Below are 14440 nucleotides of genomic sequence, written 5' to 3'. Positions count from 1 at the left end.
TCCCAAGGCCTGCTCCCCATTTGTCATTTGGGGTAATCATTTCCGTACTCCCACCTGGAAGGCCATCAGGGGCCGGCCAGGACGACTGGCTGAGGTGCTCAGGAATGGCTGGGAGCCCCACACTTGGGGAGACACTGGTGCACGCTGCTCCCGCCTCACCTGGGGACCAGGAGTGGGCTCGGCCCAAGCAACAGGGCAGAGTTTCGAGAGTGTGTTGGTGTGGGCTCCAAGCTCAGGAAGAAGGAGCTGAGTCAGGGTGAACCACGGCCAGACCCTGGCGCAGAGGGAAAGAAAGTCGCTTAGCACTCAGACCAGAGCTGCGTCTCACGGTGGGGCTGTGCCTGTCCCCAGCCAAAAACAGGATGGAAAGGCAGCTCATGACTGAAGGCCCACCACACAAATGGCCTCCTTCACTCTTCACAGCAGCCCCGACAAATACATGACCATATCCCCATTTTGCAGACAAGACAATGGAGGCCTAGAAAGATTCAGTGACTCTGCCCAAGGTTACCATGCAAGTGGCACAGCTGGGGCTCAGGACTGGCTCCTGCTATCACCCCCAAACTGGCACCTGACACCCCAAGGTCATAAGGATGACCCTACCAGAAAACCTGTACCCTGGGCCCGAAGGAGCTGGGGCAGGTTGGTGCAGAGCTGGGCAGGGGTGGCGGCAGCTGAAGGCAGGCCCAGGGATTATCGGCAACGGAAGTGCTCCTGGGACAGGTCTGGGCCCAGCTAGCCCAAGGCGAGGGAGGTAGGTGGGGAAGGTAGGCCCTCCGACAGGGTGACACTTGGCTGGGGCTGGGCTCTCAGGGCCTCTGGCCACCCGCCCAGGGCTGTGGAAGGGCAAGCTCAGAGGCGAGAATGAGGAAGCCAGGGCACACTTTCCCAGGGAGGTGTCTAGCTCCTAGATACGTCACCCTACAGACCCTGCCACCTTCCCTGGGAAAGCGAGACGGCCGAGCAGGGCAGGCTGGGCCAGGGACCTGCAGTGCCAGCTGTCCTCCCCTGCCTGGCTGGTCACAGCCAACAGAAGGGCTGGGGGTTGGACAGGGCAGGCCACGTACCCAAGCCCCTGCCCCAGTCCAGGGCCTGGGGTTTAGAATGTATGGTTCTTGCCAGCAGCTGTGTAACTTTCCTCAGCACACAGAGCACTTTGCAACTACCATCTCCTTTCGTTTCACCCTCACACAACCCCGTGAGGTATCACCATGGCCATGGGGCACTCGAGGCCCAAGAGGTAGAACCACACGCCCGGGTCCCACGGCAGGTCAATGGCCAGTGAGCTGTGTGGGCAGCACCAGGGCAGGCTGCGCTGGCAGTTGGCTTTGATTTTATAACGGAAGCCAGTGATTACTTCCCCTGCCCATAGTGGGACGGCCATTCCTAGATTTATTGATAGTTGAGCAGTTGGTGTGAATGACTAGGGTGGGAGTCCTAGAAGACTGGTTGAGCCAATAAAAAGGATAAGAGAAATTAATATGAGGGATCAAGTTCATCCTTTGATGCTCTGCATTACTATTTGTAGTTATTGTTTATAATTTGCTGCTTGAGCCCGGGCCCGGGGGCTCAAGCCGGTAATCCCGGACTTTGGGAGGCCGAGACGGGCGGATCACGAGGTCAGGAGATTCGGGACATCCTGGCTAACACGGTGAAACCCCGTCTCTACTAAAAATACAAAAAACTAGCCGGGCAAGGTGGCGGCGCCTGTAGTCCCAGCTACTCGGGAGGCTGAGGCAGGAGAATGGCGTGAATCCGGGAGGCAGAGCTTGCAGTGAGCTGAGATCCAGCCACTGCACTCCAGCCTGGGTGACAGAGCGAGACTCCGTCTCAAAAAAAAAAAAAAAAATTATTTGCTGCTTGAGTACCAGGGATCTGCATCCTCCTTATCAGAACTGATCTCTCACTACTGGCTTTTAGGCGCCACCCCTAAATTGTTGGGAATGGCTTTGGGCAAGGCATGGCCTCCCTCGGACCTCAGTTTCCCCATCTGTGTTGTGGGAGCCTCATCTGAATGACCTCAAGGCCCCTTCAGTCCCAGGCACCCCAGGCCCCCCACCTGCCCCATTGCCTCCGACTTCCTGGAAACTCAGAATTCTGCAGGCAGAGGAGCAGCCAGGGCTTCTCTGCTGGGAAGGGGCCTGGGGGCACTGGGTGGAAGGCGAGGTCTCTGGAGCAGCTGGTCCCAGGTTAGGGTCCCTGCTCCAAGCAGATAGGCTTGTTCCCTGCCTGCGTCTGCACACTGGGGGAAGAGCAAAGCACTCGCTGGGCCTGGGGCAGGGGCACGGTGCTGGTGGGGCCCCACTGGGGTCTCTTCCTGGGCATCGGGCAGGGCCAGGCCTTCTGCAGTCAGGTTTCCAAAGTGGCCTTTCCACACTGGCTCTCTCGGGCGTGAGCTGTCTGCCACCGGAATCGATTCCCTGCGCTAATTACGCGACAGGGAGTGAGGTGGGTGTGGGGCTTGGGGCCAACCCACCAAGGAGACCACATTAAAAATGTCCCAAGGGCTAGAGACTCACCACGGAGTGCTCACAACCACTTGAAAGGACTCAGCCGGAGGCGTTGGGGTTGGAGGGAGGGGGTGGGCCCGCTTGACAAATGCTGACAAATTATAGTCGTGGAGCCCGGCCCCTTGTTAACCAGACTGGTGGTGCCCCTTCTCCTAGGACCACAAGCCTGAAACCTGCAGAATTCTGACCTGTCAGATGCTGGTGCTGAGCCCAAGGGTCTGGTGCTGGCCCCTACCTCACTATCTTTAACTTACTAGCAGTGACACGGGGTGTGTGGCTCTATTCCCTCATCTGCAAAATGGGAACAACTCCCCATCCCACTAGGATGTTGTGAGGATTAAATTAACCAATGCAAAGTGCCTGTGACAGGGCCTGGCGCACTGTCAATGCAAAAGAAGTATTCACCGTCATCATGCACGCTGATCTGCTCTCAGGGAAGCGCTCTGCACACAGCAGGTGCCAAGCGATGGCTGGCAGAAGGAGCGCTCCAGACACCAAACGCCAGGGTGTCTGGGCAGAAGAGCGTTGGACCAATAAGATCCTGTAGCCCAGAGAAGGGAGGTGACATGCCCAAGGACACACAGCAAAGCAGTGCTGAGAACCACAGCCCACCCTGACCCCATCGGCAGCCTTCTCTGATCCACTTCTGTTCCGTGGTTTCCCCCACCCCAAAGGTTCTTTCTCCTCTGCTCTTGTGCCTTAAATTCACTTCAACTGTGCAGCCATCGAGGAAGCTTTCCCTGACTTCAGCCTCAGGGAGCTTCCTCCGTCTGAGTCAGATCCTAAAACAAGTAAATGGACATTCTAAGGAGACAGATTTTGGCTCAACCCAAGAAAGGACTTGGGAGTTGAAGCTCTCTAGAAGGGCCACGAGCTACCTGAGGAGGGAGTGAGCACACTATCACCAGAGGTATGCAAGCAAACAGATACCCGACGTGGCATGGGCTGCTCTGAAATAACATGATGCAGCACTTGGCATGAGCTCCAGCACCTGGTCAGCAAGCACCTAATCGAGGCATATCTTATCTCTGCCACGTTGGAGGTAGTGAGTATCCTGTCCCTCAGGGAATTCAAGCAGAGGCTAGGTGACTGCTTGGCAGGAGGCTCTAGAATTACTGGACTCTCAGTGCTTGGCACAGGACTCCGTCCTGGGCAGGCAGGTACTTCAAGTGTTTGTTGACAGACTGAATGACCCCTGTCCTCCAGCCACCCAGGCAAGTGAGGAGCCTGCTCACCTTGAGGTGTCCCAGGTGCATTCGGGCCCGCTCACACATGTGCAGGAAGTACTTGACGTTACTCTCATCCACAATGATGTACACGGCCACTTTCCTCTTGAAGCCGGCGTCCAGCAGGTCCTTGAAGATGTCCACATCGGTGAACATGTCCATGACCACAGCTATCACCTGGGAGCAAGAAGAGAGACTGGGGCCTGTGAGACAGTGCAGCAGTGGGGATAGGGTGCCCTGGCAGAACGCACAGCCCTCCCGTGCCACCAGCCTCTCACGGGTGCCCACTCTGGCCCCACTCCTGGAGCCTCAGGCCCAGGACCAGGGGCCTCTCTTGCCCTGAAGTTCTAGTTGCAGTCCCAGTTCTGGGCTCAGCCCAGGGGCCCTGTGTCGGTGCATTCCCAGGCCAGGGCCGGCTACACTCTGCCCTCCTTGTAATACCTGGGGATGCTGAGATGAACCTGATGTGTCAATGACCGGAAGGGCAGCAGCTGGCATGGCGGCTCCCTGGGGCCTCCCCTGCATTCCTGGGCTGGTGTGGACTTTGGCCAGTGCCTAAACCCAGGTGCTCTTCTTGTCAGCTGACAATATCTGTCCCCACAGCAGGTGACCTGCTGCACCTGGCTCAGGGTGGGGCCTCAGTGGTCAGGGTATACCTACCTACCCCCAGCCCAGCCAAGCACCACCAACAGGGCAGGGAGCCTGGGTGGGTGAAGGTGTGAGGTGGAGCATGCAGAAGGACAGGATGAGGTGATATGGGCCCGGCCCCAGTGAGGCTCAGTGACTGTCAGGCCTCTCTCACACCTAGTCCCCTCCCTGTCCCTGGGCAGCAAGAAGAGGGAGTCAGGCCAGGGCCTGTGCCTGGCCACAGCTGCTCACACTGCTGATGCAGACATATGTCCCGCTTTTGGGCGGCCCCACCCCTGCCACCCTCCGAGGCTGGCACCACCATCCCTGTCCTAGGTCTGAGGACCCCCTGGAGAAGAGGCGAGGGACCTGCCCTGGGTCACACAGCAAGCTGGGGACAGAGTCAGGCTACAGATTACCCAGGTTTGCCAGGGAGCAGAAGTCAGCCTTGCTGGGATGCAGAGATTCAGGGTGATGGAGGCGGTCTGGAGCCTGCTGGCGATGTGTTTGCACGCCCCACAGTGAGCTCACCAGGCTGGCCCCTGCAGGCCCATCTGGGCTCCTCCTGGGCCTCAGGCCCCTGCTGACACCCATCGTTCATCTGGCACCAAAGCCCAAACTCCAGCAGAGGGGAGGGCTCCATACCTGCCCTGCCTCAGACTCACCGTGTGACCCTGAGCAAGACACCTGGCTTCTCCGGACCCAGTTTTCTCATCACTACATCAGGCTCCATCTCTCAGGAGAACTGAGCACACCTGAATACCGCAGCACCCGCAAAGAGCCCGACTGGGGGCGGTGGGGGGGCGCTTGGTGACACCTGTTTGCTGCCTTTCTCCCACAGTCACCCCGCACGTTACCGTTTACAGGGGGTCTTGTCAGTCTGACTCCTGCAGCCTCTCACAGGCACCATGGTGGTGACAGCCCAGCATGCAGCCGGGTAAACTGAGGCTCAATGAGGTCGTAAGGTTTGTTGGATGTCACAAAGCAAGTTGGGCCAGGGCCTGGACCCACCTCCGAGTCAGGTCAGGGTTGATCTCCAGCCCTTCGCCTTGGATGTTTAGTCTCGGACGGCCTGGGAGACAGTGGTCCCCCCAGAGCAGAAGCGGAGGTGTGCAACCAGCTGAGACTCGCACAACTCCAAGGCCTAGGGTTCTCTCTGTCCTCTGCGGAGATGACTGCTCCCTATCTCTCTGTTTCTGAAGGGCTGTTTTGAGGCAGAGGGAGCAGCTGGTTGATGCAGGGTCTATGACTGGCAGGGGAGGCAGATGTTGGCACCAGATGGGAAGAACCTGCTGCCCCCAGGGCTGCCCAAGGTTAGACAGGGATCTTGAGAGGGAGCTCACCACTGACCCAGGAGATGTTCGAGGAAGGCCAGAGACTGCTTGGAGAGGGGGTGGGTGAGAGGGCAGAGGAGACACAATGCGGGCTGGTCACCATGACCCTGGATTGAGCCACCAGTCAAGGGTGATGAGACACTGGGCAGGGGTGTGTGATGGTAGCAGGGTCCTCCCTGCCTGGGATCTCCCAGACCCAAAGCCACTGCAGCCCCGGAATCTCCTTAGTTAAGCCACTTCTGAGCAGGCAAACAGCCTCACGTGCCACCCTGGAAAAGAGCCTAATGAGGGCGCAGCAGGCATGCTTCTCCCTGGAGAGCTCCAGGGCCTGCCTACCATGGCAGATGGGGACTTGCCCTGGGCTTGGATTGGGGGACATGCCCCAGCAGGACCCGCGCCATGTGCGCCATTCCCCACGTTGCCCTCAGCCAGCAGGGTGCTTGATCCAGGGACTGTCTGCTGTCAGGTTGGATATGTTGGGGCCTGCACCCCAAAATGGATCCCCCCACAGTGCTGGCTCTTCCCAGGCATTGGGCTTAGTGCCTAGCGTGGTCAGAGATGGGTTTATAACAGATGTGAGCTTATGCTGGGGATGGGGAGGGGGTGCCTGGTGCTCCACAGGCAACCCCCAATAGCCTGGCCTGCCCATGGAATCACAAAGGTTTCTTGGGGGCTCTTGAGTCCTGTCATGCCCTTTCCCATTTTATACACAGGAAAGCTGGGATCACAGTCCATGACTGAGGCTAGAACCCAGGGCCCTGCCCCACCCAGAGCACCTTCTGCACAAGAGACTGGGCATCAGTCCTGGGCCCTTGGGCTGCTTGATGGTTTATAAGGAGCCTTTACAACTGTTACCTTGTTCAGTCCTCACAAGCACACCGCGAGGCAGTGGTTCTTTTTCCCATCTTGCAGATAAAGAAACTGAGGCACAGAGGCATTCGCTACCTTACATAACTCTGTTGGGAGGCCCAGCTCACTCGTGACACTGTGAGCTCAGCAAGAGCAGAGCCCTTGTCTGGGCCCAGGATGGGGCCTGGTTTAAGGAAGGTCTTAGAGAGCTGTTATCAACTGAGAAAAAGACCAATTGGCTTGGTCTGGGAACGACTGCAGGAATCAGGCCACCTGGGACCACAGCCCCTCCTGGGCCCCTGGTTTCCCCATCTGTCAAATGGGGATATGGGCCTGGCTTGCCCCTGTGGTTCCATCCAGTTCACACATTGGCAGAGCTGGCCCAAGTCAAGAAAAGTACCAGATGCTTCCCGCGGCCCCAAGGCCGCACGTCCTCTCAGAGGTCCTGGGCAGGGAAAGGGCTGTGGAAATGAGAGGGGAGGCTGACTCCAAAGACCAGCTCTGCCTGCTGTATGTCAGGGGCCATACTGGGCAGGAGGCGGGTGGCCTGGGTCCCAGCACTGAGCTTGTTCCGCTCCTGAGGCAGGAACCAGCCATGTCCATGTGAGCAGCTGGCATAGGGGCAGGCATGGCGGGCGGGCACGTGCGTGTCCTGCACCCCAGGCCCCACTGTCAGAGCCGATGGGCAGCTCCCAGCCCAGCAGTATGTAATCTGCGCAGGCCACACAGCCCAGCTCCCAGGTGAAGGAGGGAGCCCAGTGGTCCCTGTGCATCTTACTGATGGACAGGCCTCTGCTGGGCAGCCTTGAGGCCTCAAAGATGCAGCTGCAGAACCCAGGAGGCCCAATGCCCAAGACAACCATCTGGCTCCTGCCAGGGTGTGGGAGGATGACCCAAGATGCCAGGGTGTGGGAGGACGGCCACACCTTGGGGGCAGAGGCAGGCAGGCTGCACGTGCTGGGACACCAGCAGGGATGTGGGATGGGCACTGGGCTCCAGTGAGCCAAAAGCGAGCCTGCGCCTGCCCCAGCCCAGGCCTCTCCCTGGGGGCTCCTGGTGCCCAAACGCCTCCTGCATGTCTGTCCAGGGGTGTCCAGATGCGCGAGCCGTCCAGTGCCCCGCCCTATGAGCACCTCCTCCCATGCTGTACCCTCCCTGCCCAGTGGATCCGCCGGCCCTCTCCACCCTGTCTTCTGCCTGTGTCTCAAATCCCCCGTGTCCCTCTGTGTCCTTGGGACAGGTGAACATCTGCCTCCATGTGAGAGATGCAGAAACTGCGGCTGGGAGAGGGGAGGGCACTGGTCCAAGGTGGTGCAGCATGGGGATCCCCAGTGCCCTGCCAGGAGCACCTCCATCACCCGGGCAGTGACCAGAGTGGCTTGAGCTGGGGTGGAGGGGTGACAGCATCTCACACAAAGGAGTACCCCACCTGTGGCCACTGACCCCCAGCAGACACGGCCTGAAGCCCCATAACGCTGGCTGCGGGCACTGCGGGTGGGACAGGGCTTTAGGTCACAGAGGCAGGGAGCACAGGCATGCGCCTCCTCAATCTCCCTCAGCCCCAGCTGGAGCCCCCTGAGCAAGGGTGGAGCGGGCAGAGTGGGCCCAGCACCGGCGCCTGAGCTCTAGGCTGGGCTTTGGGCGAGCCACATCTGCATTCTGGGTCTCAGTTTCTTCATCTGTCCAATGGAGCAGGTGGACAAGATGTCCACGGCCCTTCGTCTCTGATGTTCCTGCCGAGGGACCCCAACTCCTGTTCCCTGCCCGGTGCCTGGCAGAGCCTGTCTGGGCAGCTAGCACATCTCACTGTGCCCACGGGTCTGGGAGAGGAAGTGCTGGTGGCCGCCCTCTTCCTGCCTCCCCACAGGGCTCCTGCCTCACAGGTGCCGACAACAGCCTATGGCTCCTGACACCCAAAACAGCTGTTTCCTAGCATTCCTGTGACCTCAGAACCACTCTTGAAGCAGAAGTGCCCTCGCAGGGGGAGTGGGTAGAACAGGTCTCCACAGAGGTGCCTGGGGAGGAGGGGAGGGGCAAGACGGGCTGGCCTGGTTCCTAACATGGTGGGAAACCACGGGTGCGCAGGCCCGGCTTCTGCAGCAGCACCTCTTCAGGGTGGCCCTGACCAACGTGTCCTGACCCCTCTCCCTGATGCGTCCTGACCCCTCTCCCCGACGTGTCCTGCCTCAAGCCACCGTGTCTCCTACATGCTGTTCTCCTTGCCACCTGCCCATTTTGCATCTGCCTAGACGACAACTACCTGTCCTTCAAATCCCAACTCCAGTGCAGCCCCAGCCTCCCGTGTCGTCACTCTGACCTGTCTGGGTTGAGCGTGTATCACTTGCGTATTTCTTCTCAGGCACGGCAATGGAGTCTCCCCAAGGACTGAGTCCCAAGACTCGGGTAAGAGGGGACAGTTTCCAACCTGCACATGACAAGCCTTACAAAGAGAGAGGAGAGAGGTGGCCATATTCTCCCTCCTCACTATGCTGCAGGCAAGTGGAGGGCAGATACCCCCAAGCCTGCCCCAGAGCCTGGAGCCCTGAAGCAGCCATAGACACTGTGCACACCGCAGACAAGTCCCTAGGCCTATCTGGGCCTCACTTTCCCACCTGAGAAGTGCAGGGGGTGAGAGAGTCTCTCATCTTGGGGTTCGTTATTCTCCAGCTCTGATGGCAGATGCCCAGAGAGTGGCAGTGCGGGCTCCGCACCCGCTGGCTTCAATCTCAGCTCCTCCTGGGAAGCTGCACGGCCACGGGCAAGCACCTTCGTTTCTTCATGGGGACAGTAACAATCCCCACCCACAAGACTGTTGGAAATTAAAGTGAATTCATGCAGGTGAAGCCCCAGCATGGGATGCACAAACGGCAGCTGCATGGACCCTCCTCATCCTCCCACCAACCCAAGTCCCATCTCACCAGACCCACGGCTCCCTCTGGGGTGAACAGATCAGGAGCGTCTCACTTCCCTCCAGGCCAGCTGGAAGGCCGTAAGTGACGTGTCAGGGCTGCTCACAGGAATGCAGCAGACTGTCCTAAAGGTTGAGGTGGTGGCCATGATGACCTTGGATTCAACTTCCACTTACAGCCATAATGGAATGACAGAGATGGAATTTACCCTCCTGCCTTAGCAATAAAAAACCCGGATAAAATCTATGATGCCATGGACAACAGGCTTCAATCAGCACAGTGATCCCTGAGAGAAGAGGAACTTCCAGGCTGCAGCACGGGGAGGGGCGCCCCCATGGAGTCTTGTGGTCTCCCTGAGTTGAGGAGACAGAGTTCACTCTGAGTGTGGCAGCTAGGATTTGCAGGACGGAGTGCCGCAGGGGAGAGAGTTGCACAGAGTGAACTCCAGAGACCTGCAGAGGGTCGCCCCGGAGTCTTTGGCTGATGGCCGAGCAGTACCCGAACGTGAGGAAACTACTGAGGCTGAGAAGGGAACCACCTGAAAGGGGAAGCTGAGCAGAGAACCACCAGAAGGGGGCGGCTGGAACAATCGCTGGTGCTCACGCAGGACCAGGAATAGTGTATGTGCCCCCAGCCAGAAGAGAAACCCCTCCTAACACACAGGGCCTGCAGGGGGTTCCTCAGAAGGATACTGCCTCTGCAGTGGACAAATAAGTCCTAGACCAGGCATAAGCAAACTTCCTAAAGAACCAGAGTGTAGATATGTGAGGCTTTGAGCGCCGTATGTTCTCTGCCACAACTACTCAAATCCGCTGGTGTAACAGAAAAACAGCCAAAGAAAGTATATAAATAAATGTCTGTATTCTATTGTTTATAAAAGCCGGCAACAGGCTTCCTTTGGCCCAGGGTCCATAATTTGCAACTCCTACCCTGGAGTGAAGTCGACTCTGGACCTGCCTAATAAAGCTTGACAGGAAGCCACAAAAGCATTAAATTGTTTCCAAGTAACGTAACTGCATCTCAGGACAAGGCTCCAAAATATTTAAAGGAGAAAACAAAACAAACAAAAACTATAAGCAGCCCACAACATAAAATCCAACATGCCTGGTATCCAATTAAAAATTACCAGACACACAAAGAAACAGGAAAACATGATGCACGTGAGAAAAAAAAAAACAATCCAAATCAACCAAAAACTGACACAGATGTTAGAATTGGCAGACAAAGACATGAAAACAGTTATAACTGTGTTCCATGTGTTCAAAAAGTTAGGTAGAGATGTGGAAGACTTTTTTTTTTAGCCAACAAATAGAAATTCAAGAGGTGAAAATGCAACATTTAAGATTAAAAATATACTAGGTGGAATTAACAGATTAGACACTATAGAAGAGAGAATTAGTGAACCTGAAGACATTAAGTAGAAACTATCCAAGATGACACACAGAAAGACTGAAAGAACATGATCACAGCATCAGCAAACTGTGGGTCAACTTCAAGCCATCCAATATATGTGTAATTGCAGTCTCAGAAGGTGCAAGGGTTGGCAGTGAGGGAGAGACCAAAAATAAATAAATAAATAAATAGAAAAAAAATGGCCAAAACACTTCTACCATTTGATTAAAGACTAAATCCAAGGCCAGGCGCAGTGGCTCATGCCTGTAATCCCAGCACTTTGGGAGGCCGAGACGGGCGGATCACAAGGTCAGGAGATCGAGACCATCCTGGCTAACACGGTGAAAACCCGTCTCTACTAAAAAATACAAAAAAACTAGCCGGGCGAGGTGGTGGGCGCCTGTAGTCCCAGCTACTCTGGAGACTGAGGCAGGAGAATGGTGTAAACCCGGGAGGTGGAGCTTGCAGTGAGCTGAGATCCGGCCACTGCACTCCAGCCCGGGCGACAGAGCGAGACTCCATCTCAAAAAAAAAAATGGCCAAAACAGTGCTGCCATTTGATTAAAGACTAAATCCAAGGCCAGGCACAGTGGCTCATGCCTGTAATCCCAGCACTTTGGGAAGCAGAGGCAGGTGGATCACTTGAGGTCGGGAGTTCAAGACCAGCCTGGCCAACATGGCAAAACCCTGTCTTTACTAAAAATACAAAAATTAGCAGGACATAGTGGCATGTGACTGTAATCCCAGCTACTTGGGAGGCTGAGGCAGGAGAATTGCTTGAACCAAGGAGGTGGAGGTTGCAGTGAGCCGAGATTGTGCCACTGCACTCCAGCCTGGGCAACAGAGTAAGACTCTACCTCAATTTAAAAAAAAAAAAAAAAAAAGACTAAATCCACGGGTCTCAGAAGCTCAATGACTGCCAAGCAGAAGAGACATGAAAAAACTATACCAATGCATATCATAATCAAATCACTTAAAGTCAGTAACAAAGACAGCCTTAAAAACAACCAGAGGAGAAGACAACTGCATGTCAAGGAACAGAGTAAGTGGACTTCTCATCAGAATCACTACAAGCCACAAGACAACAGGCAATATCTTTAAAGCACTAAATGGAAAAAGAAAAAGAAAAATCAACTTAGAATTTTATACCCAGCAAAAATACATTTCAAAACAAAAGGCAAACTAAAGACTTTTTCAGATATAAAAAAGCTGAGAGAATTCATTACCAGCAAACCTGCACTCCCTCCTCCAGCTGCAACCCCCTCCTCCAGCAGCATGGTTTGGACAGACCTGACTGCAGCACCTCAGTTTTTCTATGCTCATGACATGATCCTACTCCCCCTCCCCTCCTCCTCCCCTGCAGGGGGCTGGCAGGATTAGTGAGATGCCATCTGAAGAGGCCCAAGGAGGTTCTCTGGGTTAGGAAGGCCTCCTAGGATCCCTGGGTGGTGCTCCCTGCCACCTCCTGGCAATCTCCAAACCAGTTTGCCCATACAGTGGCTCTGAAAGCCTGTCACCGAGAGAACTAGTTTAGCTAAGTCTCATCTTGCCTCCCAGGGTAAAGGGAGTCTGTGTACTTGGTAGCAAATGCTGACCCCAGCCAGAGCAAGGATAATTAGGTCAACTAGCTGGCACGCACACAGGTGTCCCTTTTCTGGAGACAGGGAGGGGTGGTGATGGCCACTCCCGTTTTCCAGAGGGGGTGTCACTGTCCCAGTGCCACCCTGTCAACTAGTGGCAGAGGTCTCCTGTTCCTAGGCTTTTCTCCTAACGGGGGACCCTGTGTCCATTCCAAGCTCTGAACCCACCCACAGCCTCCCAGAGCCCACCTCAGCTCCTGAAACAAATACCTGACCCTCAGCACTGTCTGGAAGGTCAATGCTTGGACCTCCCTGGCTCTGCCATGCCTTCCCTGGGTGGTCCATGGCGGGTCACTTCCCACTCTAAGCCTCAGTTTCTCTTCTTGGTAACATGGAGAGTGAAACTGGATGAACTCTGAGGTCCCGTTCCCCTCTGACATTCATCAGCTCTGTGAACACCTTCCCCACTGACTATTAAGACTGAAGCCTCATTAAGGCCAATTAAAGGAAGATCAGGCCTTCTGAACACCAAATGGCTGCAGTGGGTCGGGGTCAAGAAGCCCAAGCTAGTCATGCCCAGAGCGCTCTGACCAGGAGGCTCTGCCTAGCCCAGTGGTATGGAGGCACTACCCTGAGTCTCCTACCTCCCCCAGACGGACATCAGCTTCCTTGCCATGGCTCAGGAATACTGCAGAGACAAGGGGCTGGCAGAGCTTGGAGAAAGGCCATGAGGTGACCAAGGCTATTCCCTGTGGATGAGGCAAGAAGGCAAGATCCTTTCCCGCTGGCCACAAGGAGCTTCAGAATCCTCAGAGCTTCCAGGCTTGCAGGCACAGGATCCAGCCAACCAGACCATCCCATGTGGGCAGCAAATGGCACCAGCTGAGAATTTTCAAACAGGAAAATCTCAGAACCATGGATTCAAAAGCCTTTAAAGCCTCAGCTTCTCAGGGTCCAAGAGCAACAGACACTGGGGCCATCAAGCATCCTAATGCCCCAGAAAGCCTGGCTTGGAAAGGACTTGCCCAAGGTCACAAAGCACGCCAGGGCAGGGTTGAGGCTTCCAGGCCACCTGGTGCCCACATGCTCTCTGCTGCATTCCACTGAGCCCCTGCTTGAACTTCTGCCAGGACAGCGAGCTCACCACTTCCAGCCCTAGACTACTCCCAGAGAGAAGCTCTCAGGACAGGAGTGAGGAGTGAAGGTGGAGGAAGTGAGGGGAAAGATCTGGCATCTACCAATGCCAGCTCCATGCCAGACACAGAGTGTTTTACACACCCCACTTTTTCCCATTTAAATCTCACGATGACTTTATGAGGCAGGTGTTAGCTGTTAGCACCACCATAACACTAAGGAGGAAGGAACAGAAGGTCAGAGAGGCCAAGCAACTATCTCCGAGCAACCACTAAAGATAACACCAGAGCTGGGGCCCATGCCTGGGTCCCAGGAATATGGACGCCTGTCTTCCCACGACCCCACGTGGCATTTCACCTGGCAAGGTACTCGAGGCCAGGGGTCATTCAGACCCTTAAAGGGGACTAGGACAGCCCACCCAGGCTAGGGCCTGCCAGGCTGGGGCCAACGTGGGCCATGGCACAGGGCGAGACCCCATCTTTCTCCCCAGCTGCTCGCAAGGCAGAGGGTAGCTCAGTGCTTTTGGATGCTCCTGTCTGTCACTGCTTCAAGACAAGGCCTGATCCCCATTTTACAAGTGAAGAAACTGAGGTCCAGAGTCCTGCAGCATGCGAGTGGCTAAGTGGGACCAGTACCCTCTGCTGGCCCGGGGACCAGGACCCTTAGCTTCAGGGAGACCCTCTCCAACCAGCGAGACCCAATTCAGGTTCAGCCATACCTAAGACATTTGGTGTAACCTTATGAAGGCCCCAGCTGACTCTGAGCCTCGGTTTCCCCAGCTGTGATATGAACATGACGGCAGGCCCTGGCTCTTGGGGTTGTGGGAAGGAGGCCAACCTGGTGGCTGAGCAGCTGCCCCTCCCACTGGAGTGCCCAGAC

The 14440-nt window shown here is 56.1% G+C and overlaps 2 protein-coding genes across 5 annotated transcripts in view; one reads left to right on the top strand and one right to left on the bottom strand.

Annotated features, from left to right (window-relative positions):
• The window catches only part of SLC5A10 (solute carrier family 5 member 10), a 76159-nt gene that overhangs the window by 39331 nt on the left and 22388 nt on the right, over positions 1-14440 (top strand). The gene's annotated exons all lie outside the window — the stretch shown is intronic.
• The window catches only part of FAM83G (family with sequence similarity 83 member G), a 35025-nt gene that overhangs the window by 14372 nt on the left and 6213 nt on the right, over positions 1-14440 (bottom strand). Inside the window, exon 3 of the mRNA XM_023194818.2 lies at positions 3746-3913. Within this exon, the coding sequence (XP_023050586.2) occupies positions 3746-3913 (168 nt within the window). The remainder of the gene's footprint in view (positions 1-3745; positions 3914-14440) is intronic.

Source organism: Piliocolobus tephrosceles, chromosome 16 (genome assembly GCF_002776525.5).
Source record: "Piliocolobus tephrosceles isolate RC106 chromosome 16, ASM277652v3, whole genome shotgun sequence".
Classification (NCBI taxonomy): Eukaryota; Metazoa; Chordata; class Mammalia; order Primates; family Cercopithecidae; genus Piliocolobus; species Piliocolobus tephrosceles.
This window is presented reverse-complemented; position numbering and strand designations above follow the sequence as displayed.